Source organism: Salvia hispanica, chromosome 3 (genome assembly GCF_029641045.1).
Source record: "Salvia hispanica isolate PSC_SH4W2 chromosome 3, Shi_PSC_v1, whole genome shotgun sequence".
Lineage (NCBI taxonomy): Eukaryota > Viridiplantae > Streptophyta > Magnoliopsida > Lamiales > Lamiaceae > Salvia > Salvia hispanica.
The window spans coordinates 8,151,216-8,163,721 of record NC_142694.1 but is presented as its reverse complement, the minus strand read 5'-3'; the positions used below and the strand labels follow the sequence as shown (position 1 = coordinate 8,163,721).

At 37.4% G+C, this 12,506-nt stretch overlaps 2 protein-coding genes and 1 pseudogene across 3 annotated transcripts; 2 read left to right on the top strand and 1 right to left on the bottom strand.

Annotated features, from left to right (window-relative positions):
• Positions 1-673: 673 nt before the first annotated feature.
• LOC148930056 (glutaredoxin-C5-like) lies at positions 674-1,006 on the bottom strand. The gene has a single exon (XM_089066356.1). The coding sequence runs from the start codon at positions 1,004-1,006 to the stop codon at positions 674-676; it is 333 nt and encodes a 110-aa protein (XP_088922482.1).
• Positions 1,007-1,899: 893 nt separating this feature from the next.
• Positions 1,900-4,581, top strand: LOC148930055 (exocyst complex component EXO70C2 pseudogene; annotated as a pseudogene). Its single transcript, XR_016137019.1, has 2 exons — positions 1,900-4,107; positions 4,345-4,581. The product of XR_016137019.1 is annotated as an exocyst complex component EXO70C2 pseudogene (transcript).
• Positions 4,582-7,527: 2,946 nt separating this feature from the next.
• LOC148930054 (putative protein S-acyltransferase 7) lies at positions 7,528-11,383 on the top strand. Its single transcript, XM_089068206.1, has 5 exons — positions 7,528-7,770; positions 8,515-8,697; positions 9,554-9,844; positions 10,315-10,548; positions 10,645-11,383. The coding sequence occupies exons 1-5, from the start codon at positions 7,672-7,674 to the stop codon at positions 11,164-11,166; spliced, it is 1,329 nt and encodes a 442-aa protein (XP_088924332.1). The 5' UTR covers positions 7,528-7,671; the 3' UTR covers positions 11,167-11,383.
• The last annotated feature ends 1,123 nt before the right edge of the window (positions 11,384-12,506 follow it).

The following is a 12,506-nucleotide window of genomic DNA, read 5'->3' as shown; positions in this document are numbered from 1 at the left end:
ACTCACTTCATTTATTACACACTTCACCATCTCACTTCATTTATTACACACACTCCACCTCTCACTTCATTAATTACACACTCCACTAATTCCTTAAAACCCGTGCCATAACTAAATGTGACTATAAATGTGGGACGGAGGGAGTACTATTCTTCAACGATTTTCCTTTTAATTAGTAGTAGTATTATGACCTATTTTAGATGATTTTAATTAATATTTACTTACTTTTGCATAATGGTAGGGATGGGGAGCATTAAGGTACGTCTTTAGTGTTAAACATCAAACAGATCATAGTCTTTGGATCTTGGATTGGATGGTTGTGATAAACTACATTATTAGATTAAGGTGCTACATTATTAGCCAAGTTACATTATTAAACTAATAATCTATATTATTAGACTAAAATGCTACATTATTTTTACTAAAATTGTACATTACTAGCTAAGTTACATTATTAAACTAATAATCTACATTATTAGATGAAACGTAGCATTAATCTAACCGTTACATCATACGATCTAATGGATAACAAGTGTCTTGTTTTCTAACAATATTTACCAGAATACATCCCACGGTAGAAGTATATGAGAAATATTATTAGAGAGTTTGACTAAAAAGGAGAAAAGAGAAAACTACAAAATCACAATAGAGAAGAGAAATTAATTAAGGTAGATCAAAGCCAAAGCGCACCGGCCTCTTTGAGTAGAGGAACAAGGGTTCCACCAATATGTGAGGCAATAACTCTTTCAATTCCACCGACGAGTTTTCCGCCGACAAACACCACCGGCACGGCGGCGTTCCCCGCAAGCAGCAGCAGCCTCTCCAGCTCCGGGTACTCATCAAGCTCGTAAACCATTGAATTCACACCCATGCCCCGAAACAGCTGCTTCACGGCGTGGCAAAGGAAGCACGACCGCCGGCTAAATATCACCACCGCGCTCGCACTCACCAACCTCACTGGATCCGTCGCCGCCGACGAGAAGGAATATTGTGAGCGCAGCCGCATCATCGTAAAATTAGCAGTGAGAGAGTGTAAGTGAGATACTCCATATGATGGGATTTAGTTGGTATTTATAGAAGTAGAAGAAATGATGATTGGTTGATGGACTTGCATGCCTAATAAGCATTAATTCCAATTTTTTGTAATGCAATATACAGATACCAATTTTATTGAAGATTTTAAGTTTTATGGTTTTACCTATATATTGACGAAATGAATTTCACTAGGGAGTATTGCGTTAGTAGTTTTTGGATCCATTCAACAGTAAAAGCGCAAGCGGTGAATTTTTTTTTGTGTGAATATTGAATGTAAGTAGTATTTTCCCTTTAATTTGAATAGTTTATGTTTTTTATGGAGTTAACAACTTTACAACTGCAAATAAGTTGATTTGACAGTTTCAACCAAAATCAAATCAAACTGTACATTGTCCAAAACCGAGTCATATTGAATCAATAATTTCAATTCTATTCGATAATTTTATATAGACCTCAAAATCAATTTAATCGCTCATTATAACAATACTTGTAAACATTCTCGAGTTTTTTTATAAATGCAACTTACACCCCACATGCTACTAAGAATTACTACTAGAACATGTGATTATTGGATATATATTTTATCAAACTCATTTTATAAGAAAAATACTAGTCTAATTAACTAATTTATTTTGTATGATGATGCGGTGGTAATGGCATGTGGTGGAGAGCACGTATGAAGAAGAGTCGTGTGATTGCTCCCCAAGAATAACAGAACCACGATCTCTCCTCTTGTCTGTCTCCATCTCTCCTAAATAAAATTTCCACCATTTTTTTCTGTCCGTACGCACCCACATTTCCTCCTTCTTCCTCTCTCCCAATCCTAACTACCATAACGACCATTTCCATTTTTTCAAACTTTCCCAAACACCCAAAAACAAAATTAAAAAAAACATACAAAAATATTGGAAATATTGGAAAAAACTGGTTGATGAATGAATCTCCTTTCACCCAATTCAGATTGGCACCATTCCTTCATGCCGATCTCCATTGAAACTTGCCAAATCTGACAAACCTTTCCAATTCACGCCATGGATCCTGAGAAAGACAAACCCGAATCCTTAGATAACGCTGTACCTGAAAACAACGACGAAGGCGATGAAGCCAAAGCCGAGAAGGCCGATGAAGTCGTAGAAACAAAAGCCACAGACGAAGAAACACCAGCGGATATAAACAAGGATGAGGGCGCCGAGACGGATATTCCAGCTGAATCAGAGGCTAAAGAAGGAGGCGGAGACGAGGATCCGGCCCCGCCTCCTTCCGCTCTCAACATCGACAAGCTCTCTCAAGAAGTCGACAATTACCTCTCCACTCTGTCTGCCTTAAAATCAGACGGCGACGAATCATCCATCCCACAAGATGTGCCCAATTTTGTGAAGCAGTTTTCTCTCATGGTGGAGGCCAGGATCGCCGACTACGACTCCGGCCAGACCGCCGTCAAATGGAGCTCTCTTTCTGCGGAGGAGTCGGCCTCGTTTCTCGAGGCCATCACGAGCCTCTCCTCCCTCTCCACCGCCCTCTTGGCCTTCTCCGCCCACCCCAACTTCGCCCGCTCCATCAACCGCATCGGCGCCGTGCTCGAGCGCGCCATCTCCTACGTCGAGGAGGAGTTCAAAGACCTCTTAGATGAGTACAGGTTCCAAGATCCCAATCCTAACGCCGCCACCAATGAAGACGAGAACGCCAAGCCTGAAGAAGAGGAAAACGCGCCGCCGCCCGAGGAAAGCGCGCCGCCACCGCCGAAGGAGGATAATCACTTCCCCGGATACGAAGACGAGGTTCTCTCCAACTTGATCCGGCTATCGAAGATGATGATCGCCATAGGCTACGAGACCGAGTGCTGCGAGGCCTACACGGTGGCGCGCCGGAACGCGCTCGAGGAAAGCGTCCACAAGCTAGGATTCGAGAAGCACAGCATCGACGACGTCCAGAAGATGCAATGGGAGAATCTAGAGCGAGAGATCGCTTCCTGGGTCTCGATATTCAAGCAGTGCCCCACGCTCTTGGCCAGCGAGCGTAACCTGGCCAGGGCGGTCTTCCCTGCCAGCACGTCAGACCACGTCCTCTGCGGCCTGGCGCAGGGCCTGAGCGCGACAGTACTCAACTTTGCAGTTGCTGTCGCGCTCACCAAGACCGCCTCAGAGAAGCTCTTCAAGTTCCTGGACACGTACGAGGCCCTCCGTGACGTCCTCCCCACCCTCGACAGCCTCTTCCCAGAGCAGGAGGAGTCCTGGCTCCGGGAGTTGCGGGCCGAGGGTGGTTTCATAAAAACCCGCCTGGGCGAGGCGACCGTCTCCATCTTCTCAGAGCTGGAGACCTCCATCAGGACGGACGCGGGGAAAACCCCTGTCCCTGGTGGGGCCATCCATCCTCTGACGCGCTACATCATGAACTACCTCAACTACGCCTGTGAGTACAAGGAGAGCATTGAGCACATCTTTAAAGAGCATCACAGGAATGATGGGGCGGAGTCATCGGGATCCGGGTCCCCATTCCAGGGGCAGGTGACGAAGATGATGGAGCTGCTGGATGAGAATATGGAGGCGAAGTCGAAGCTGTACAAGGACCACGCTCTGGGAGCGATCTTCCTGATGAACAACGGGAGATACGTGTTGCAGAAGGTAAGAGGGTCAAATGAAATAAGTAGCCTAACCGGTGATGCGTGGTGCAGAAAGAAGTCGACGGATCTGAGGCAGTACCACAAGGTGTATCAGAGGGAGACGTGGGGGAAGTTGCTGAGCTACCTCCATCCCGATGGGCTCACGTCCCACGGGAAGGTGGTGAAGCCGGTGCTCAAGGAGAGATTCAAGAATTTCAACGCCATGTTTGATGAGATACGCAGGACGCAGACCACTTGGGTTGTCTGCGACGATCAGCTGCAGTCGGAGCTTAGGGTTTCCATATCGAACATGGTGGTGCCGGCCTACCGCTCCTTTCTCGGGAGGTACGGCCAGGTGTTTACGCCGGGGAGGCAAACGGAGAAGTATGTTAAGTTTCAAGGAGAGGAGATTGAGAATGCCATTGAGGAGCTCTTTGATGGAAAGAAGTGATTCAAACTTTAAACAAGCTAAGGTCATTTTTTACTATTACTACTATACTCTTCATCAATTTTCTATTACATTGTTGTCTTTGTTACATATTTTTGGGTGAATACTTATAACCATTGTGCCTTAGTGTTTGCTTGGACTCCTACTAATTCTCATGCATATGGGTGTATTTTTAAAATAATTGTTTTGATTTTTCTTATTTAATGTTTTTCTAAATCTCATGAGCTATTTATATATAAATTTTCATTTGATTGTTTTGCAGATGAGTCCAGCATGTGTAGTAGTGACCCATGGAGGAGAATGAACAAACAACATATCTGAGGATGGAGGACGAAAATATCTTCATGTATCACTTAGCTAGTGCTATAACATATGTTTAATTAGTTGTTGAGTAAAATAGAAGGAAATATTGTGATTGTGGATATGAATGTTTATACTTGTTTGATTGATGCAATAGTGCAATCGGCCGTATGTGAAACTTTGAAAATGAAGATTACAGATGATGGTGTTTGACCAATGTAGATTCGTCTACTATATCACACACTTAATTTATAGGGTTGATCAAATATCAATTATCTCATGCAATACATCATTACGTAGTTAAATGTAATAAACGAAGGCAATTAGGCAGCATGTGGAAAAAAGATACTGTCTAAAGGTATCCAAATTGATATATAGTAAACATAATGAATTAATGGCCACCAATATTTTGAAAGTATCGAGTAGTACTATCTCTAGTTATGCAGTTTTAACCTTATTAATTATCATAATATATGTGTGTATATATCTAATTAATTACCAATTGTCAAACAGAGTATTATACGAGTAAAATAGATGATATAAAAGTTTTGAGAGTACGGAATGCGATCAAAATTCAAATTTTATATATTGTACAAATTTTAAAGATCTGCACCGTTAGAAAATATCAACAGATGATAAAATAACAGTAACAAAAAATGTCAACACAGTGTCAACGGTTGACGTTGTATTGATATTGTACATTTGTATTGACAGTGTTGACGTCAAATCTTTACATTGTCACATTGTGTTACATTATATTGACAATGTATGGAAAAGTTTGGAGTTTATCACATATTCCTTCAATTTTTTAGTAACGGTCTTTAGTTAATTGTTGAAAAGAAATCTCCTACAATCAAGACATTGACCGAGTATTAGGAATTGATTTATACTCCACTATATATGATATTCTAATTCCTTAATTGTAGCTAACAAATAATATACTTATGTATATCTCGCCTATTAAAGGCTGTGTAAACCTGTTTCATGAATCAATTCAATCATACAAAGATATAATTCTCAATTCTTTTATCATGATGTCAGAGAGTTAAGCCATTAGGCTTAGAAAAAGTTAATCTTAGCCTACCCGCATGCCAATTTTGCGTATCTATGCTTTTGCCTGAGAATTGGTACGTGGGAAGGCTATGATAAATTTTTTCTGAGCCTAATATTTTCCTGCTCTGACACATGATAAAACAATCGAGAATTATGTTTACGTAATTTGTAATTCTCCGTCAATCTCTCAGCTAGCTGATTTGTTTCAACGGCTTGATTGTAAGAAATTTCTTTTCAATATATTTTGTTAAAATATTTGCTATCTTATTTTCTTTCTCTCTTCTTTTTAGTGGTCGGGGATATATAGATGGGTTGCTTTAGTACTTGAGAAACGGATTGCTTTAGTACTTGAGAAGAATTTGCAGCTGATCTGCTTTAGTAGTCAGGAAATTCTAATTCCTAAAAAAAACACAATTTCTCGATCCTTTTATTAATTAGGGTGAACTATGCAAATGGTTCTTAAACAATGCGTTTCGCATGCAAACGGTATTTAAACTTTTAAAATATCATGGATAATTTTTGAACTAAGTGTAATCATATTTATGTTACTTTTTCACTATTCATCACAATTTCACACTAAGAATACTCCTAAGATAGGGGGCATTTTTGGACTTTCATATCTTGGTACTGGATATCATATTTTATCTCTCTCTCTATTGAGTAATGAATATGATATTTTCTTAAAGTTTTATTGAAATGATATTTTGACTATTTTTCAATCATTTAGAATAAAAATTCCTATGAAATGCTTAAATATTATAATTATAAAAATTAATATATTTAGCTACCAGTATTTTAATAATTAAGTTTATTTAATTTAGTTACAAGTTATTTTAATAATTAAATCTTTAATTTTAATTTTAATTTTAATTTTATAATTAAAATATTTAAAATTTTCATAATATATTTTATTTTCAAAAATTTTAGAGAAAGAAAAAGAAAGAGGATCGGACACAAAGTGATTGAAAAGTAAAGTGAAAAAAAGTTACCATGAATGTGATTACACCTTAATTCAGGGACTACCCATGATAATTTTAAAGTTCAGGGACCGCTTGCGTGTGAAACGCATAATTTATGGACCATTTGCGTTGTTCACTCTATTAATTATGAAATCATATAAAATAAAAATTCATATGTAACCTTTTTAATCATCATAATAAACGCATATATAAGTAGGGGTGTATTAGGGTCCTCACAGCTCTTTAGTGTTAAGCTTCAAACAAATCACGGCCATTGGATCCTTGAATTGGATGGTTGTGATCAACTGCATTATTAGACTATAATGTTGTATTATTAGTCGGTGTACATTATTAGAATGAAAATTTACATTATTAGACTATAATGTTACATTATTAGTCGGTGTACACGTGGCATTAATCTAACAATTAGATGACAAAATCGTGACAAAATCGTGGAAATGAGATTCAGTTTAATGTTTGGGCAATATATAGAAAAAGGATCTGCCTCCTTCTTATATAGGACAATATATAGGACAATATAATACTCCCTCCGTCCATGTAATATTTTTCATTCATCTCAAAATTAACTACAATATTTTTCTCCAATTTTTTTGGCTTAAAGAATTTACGGAGTACAACTATTTACTTAACCCTTCCATTTTGTCTCCCGCCGTTTATTTGTCCTTCATTCTCTCTTGCTCACTAGTGTATGAGAGGAAACAATCTATATAAATTATTACTAGTAGAAGTAATCTTCATTAAGAGCAATAGTTATGGTCAATAAAGTAAACAATCTATCCTAAAGTAATGATAGTAGGTATTACAGATGGTAGTTCAAAGGGAAAAACACTTAAATTCAAACAAAATTTTAAAAATCCATCCTAAGTCAATATTGGAAGTAGATATAAACTCTCCACTTTCAATGCAATGAATTTGGTGCTCTATAAATCATGAAATTTATTCCTTAAACAAACGACTTTTTTCTCTTTTTGGGATTATATTTTGTGAGAATTGCAATGTGGATTTGGGAGTAATGATTCAACGCTATTTCCCACGGGCCCCACTGACCCAATCAGCAAGCGCCGCGTCAGCTCGGCGTTCCTGTAAAGCTTTGCACACGCAGCAAAACACTCCAAGTGAGTAAAGAAACAGGAAATATCAATTCCCATTTCCCCAAACACGGCCTTTCCATTCTCGCCGGGACTCCGACTCTGCTGGTTAAATATTTGAACTTGAGAGTGGGAATTTTGAAAACGAGGCAGGAACTGCGCTACAAAATGTATGTGGTTCCTCCCACAAAGGGGTCCGACAAGGTAGGCGGATCCGAAACCGGGTCGGACGTGGTCCGGATATATCAGGCTTGGAAAGGCAGTAATGTGAGTTTTAATTATTTTCTTTTTCATGAATAATTTTTTGTTTGTTATGTGATTGTTCGCTTTAATCTACTTTGTTTATGCTGATTTGAGCTCTGAGTGATTTTTTGTTCCAGTGGGGAGAAGAGGAAGCTATAAAATAGGGATGAAGGGATTGTTAAATTGAGCAGTTTTTGCTGATTAATATGTTGTTTGTTTGGTTATTTAGGATAATTTTTGTGTTTTCTTGAAGAAGATATACTAGATCTAGTAGCTATATTGATAATGAGGGGATTGGCAGTTAGGGAGAGTTAGCTGCTCTGGCTCATAGATGAAGTGATATGCTGCTATATTTTCTAATTGCAGCAGGTCTAAGATGTGAAATAACTTGGTTGTATAGATCAGTAATCGTGTTTTCGGATTTGTGAACTTTTATTTCGATGTTATGGACTTATGGTAGTTTTGCTTTCAGGGTTTAAGCTCCATCCAGCATTTTGTAGTTCACAGTAAGGCCATTTACTAGAAATTTGAGAATCAGATGCCATATATATTATCTTTGCAAACTTCATTGTCTTTAGACCCATCATTTGTGATTTTATTCGCACCTAACTTTCAGTTCTGGAACTTAGTTAACTTGCTAAAACATGAACATATACAGTTGATTACTATGGCTCATGACTGTGTGATACGATACCTTGTGACTTTTTAATCTGCAGCGATACTTTGTCTTTGTTGAAGGCTTAATTATCACTTGTTTTTTTGTTGCAGAAATTCTTCCTTCAAGGAAGGTTTATTTTTGGGCCGGATGTAAGATCACTGGCTCTCACTATATTCCTGATCGTAGCTCCCGTCTCTGTTTTTTGTATATTTGTCGCTCACAAGCTGATGAATGATTCTTATGATAACTGGGGAGGATATATTATGTCAGTCGTCATTGTTTTGACATCATGTGTATGCTCTCTCTCTCTCTCTCTCACCCATCCCCCAGTAATTATGCCTGCACAGATGGCTACCATCTTGGTATTTTGAATTTATATAATCATGATGGAAGAATAATGGAAGTAATTTTCCTTTATCACGACCATCTCTGAGATTATTTTCCTTTATCACGACCATCTCTGGCCATTAGGATTATTTCTTATATAGGATGATCCATGGACACACAAACATTGTTTATGTTGTTGGTCTGAAGACATTCGATACAAAGCACTTGTGAACAGTAGGGTTTGATACTGTTAGACAATATTGTTACATATTCTTTCTTTCTTCCCACGTTCTTAAAAACCGCTGCTGTTTAACTCTGATAGTCAAATATTGAGGTAGCCACATTTGTAGGTCTTCTTCTTGATTGCACTTTGATTTTGGCACACTGCTTTTTCACATCTAGCTATTTCCTAATATAAGAAGTGGTATTTAATGGACTACATTTCTTTTGCACTGTGTTACATGAACAGTGATACTCCGCTGGTATGAAAATTTCATAATGTTAATTGAGTACCCGGTTCTCCTATAGATTGTATGCAATTATACATATGGCTTCTCCCAATTCAATCAGGTCACTGTGGGTAGGACTCCATCCATAACAATTTTATACTATTTATTGGTATCATATTACTGGAATACTATAGTATAAAGTACTGTATATAATAGTCTGAAACCACCCGGATAGAATTTTTAATACTCATGTAGAACTACAACGTATGAAACGTTCTAATTGGATTAATATTGGTTGATGATTTATCATGGTGATTTACTTCTTCAATTAAGCTTTTTATGCCAAAAGTCTCACACTCTGTTTGATTTTCAGGATTTAATGCTCCTCCTGCTAACCTCTGGAAGAGATCCAGGTATAATTCCTAGAAATGCCCATCCGCCCGAGCCTGAAGCTTGTGATGATAACACTGGAGGCACTCAAACCCCACAACTACGCTTGCCTCGTGTTAAAGAAGTAGAAGTAAATGGCATGACGGTGAAAATTAAGTATTGCGACACATGCATGCTGTATAGACCTCCCCGTTGCTCCCACTGTTCAATATGCAATAATTGTGTCGAACGATTTGACCACCACTGCCCTTGGGTTGGACAGTGCATAGGACTGGTAAGATATGCACACGACTTAAACACATACTTTTGCCTTTTGAATTGCTTGGGGGCATAACCTACTTGACTTCACTTAATGATTTGCAATATGTTTTTTGATGATGGTCATAAATCAATAGTTTATCCTTATGGAGACTACTATTAATCATCTCTATGAATATCCTTTTTTTAACATTATTTTATATATGGGTTCTGCTTTCATTTTTTGTTTTAGACAAGTCTTACCCGATTGTTCACATCCAACTTGAATTTGGCTCCCGAATTGCATCAAAAAAATTTTATGCAATAATCAACCTGTATCTGCTGAATTAAGAACACTAAAATTGGCTTAATTCTTTCATTATGCTAAGCACTGTGTGAAATTAACAATATTCATATCCAATCACAGTAACAAATTGGTTTGACTTTGACAACTCCAGTGCGTATATATTCTGAATTTTACAATCTTTTTTTTTTTTTTTTTTGCAGAGAAACTACCGGTTCTTTTTCATGTTTGTCTTCACTACCACCCTACTTTGTGTATATGTTTTCGCTTTCTGCTGGGTTTACATCAAAAGGATCATGAATCATTACGAGATATCTATATGGCGAGCAATGATCAAAACCCCTGCCTCCATGGCTCTTATTATCTACACATTTATTGCTGTTTGGTTTGTTGGTGGTCTTACGACATTCCATCTCTATTTGATTTGCACAAATCAGGTGAGGGGGACTGTACATTTTGCTCAAAACTTCCTAATATTTTCTAGCAGGCATTAATTACTTTCCCTTTGCCCTTCTATGCTTCTTCTTTTGCAGACTACTTATGAGAATTTTAGATTTAGATATGACCGCCGTGCCAATCCCTATAACAAAGGATTACTGCTGAACTTCAAAGAGACATTATGTGGTTCCATACCTCCATCAAGGAATAAATTTAGAGCCAAGGTGCCCAGAGAAGCTGCCTTACCGGTTCTATCTGTGACTGGTGGTTTTAATAGTCCTAACATGGGGAAAGCTGTGGACGACATTGAGATGGGAAGGAAGGGAGTATGGGGGGATATTGGATCTGTTTTAGATCAACACGAAGGACAATTTAGCGACAATGACGGCTTAAACTACAAAAATGGTGGATTGGGTGAAATGTCGCCTGAGATAAGTACAGTAAAGGAGGGTGATGGAGGTCGGGGTGGAATGCATTCGAGTTGGGGAAGGAAGGGTGGAAACTGGGAGAGATCCCCTGAGATCCTTGCTTTGGCTTCTAGAATGGCAGAGTCGAACCGGACTGTTGGGAGTGGGAGTGGCGGTGGCACGACACTGTCAACAGAGCCCAAACTATGACATTATTGGGACAAACCATTTTTCTAATGTTTAATATTTTGGTATGGTTATGGTGTGAAAATGTTCAGTGTCATGTTTTAAGGTGTAGTTGTGTTTGTTTGCTGGTGTATTCAACTTGGCTTTCTGAGGAGGTACATTCTGTAGGAAAGAATGCTTATTGTAAGAGTGTCTTCTTATTCTTAAAATTGTATTGCATTCAGCTAGCTTACAGATCGTCTCTCTCTCTCTCTCTTGCAGCTTTGATTTATGTCTACCCAATAGTTAATAATTCAATTTTGATTTAATTTGTGTTTTAGCTAGAACATTGACAAACTTTCCAATTATAGCCAATAGTGGCAATATTGTGGAGTTTGCTGCCAATTTTCGGTCGTTCTATAAAATTACTCGTTCAATTATTCAATTGGTGAATCATGAATGTGAAGATGAATATTTTAGAGTAATACTCAATACTTTGGTTGAATAATGCAGATAATTTAACGGGAAAGAGAAAAAAAAACAATAATTTGGTTGAGTAATGCTGATAATTTCACCGAAAAAAAAAATGGAAAAAAAAAACGACTATGGTCACACTCCACAATTATTTATCACCGATTATCAGAATTTTCGTATTGACATGACCATAAAAAGTTCATGCATCATTCAAACAAATTTTATCATATAACAACAAAAAATTTGCCAAAAAACTAGACCTTTACCAATTACTACCAGTTATAATCAAACAATTTTTCCAAATTCGGAATATAACTAAAAACTTCCGAAATTACGTACTATAAATTTAGGCTAACATAATTAAAATAAGGGTAGTGATAAATTAACAAAAATTGTATATACAAAATTTGACATTTTAGGTATTTTACATTTAAAATCAGGTTATAGTTATTAATTAATTTGTTGTATTACATAGTTACCCTTCCATGGCTATTAAGGAAAGAATAAGTTTTCTATAATCAATATATAGACATTTAGGAAATAGATTTATTATATCTTTGAAATCAATTGTGTAGATTAACGTAATATCCATATATATATATATATATATATATATATATATATAGGGGTGCATTACCCTCCTTTTGACCCCTTAGTGTAAAACATAGTACTAATATAATCCATTGGATAGATTAATCGGATGGCTTAGATTAGTGGTTAGTCGGTACATTATGTTAGTGTTTTACTACATTAAAGAGCAATTTAGTAATCAAATAATGAGGCGGTTCCTATTCCTAAATGCATGTACGAGATTTATGGGATTTAATTCCATAATTGATACAATTCCCTCCCACTCTCTCTCTCTCTCACCATTACTTCCACCTTCTCTTTTCCCTCATTCATCGTTTTTC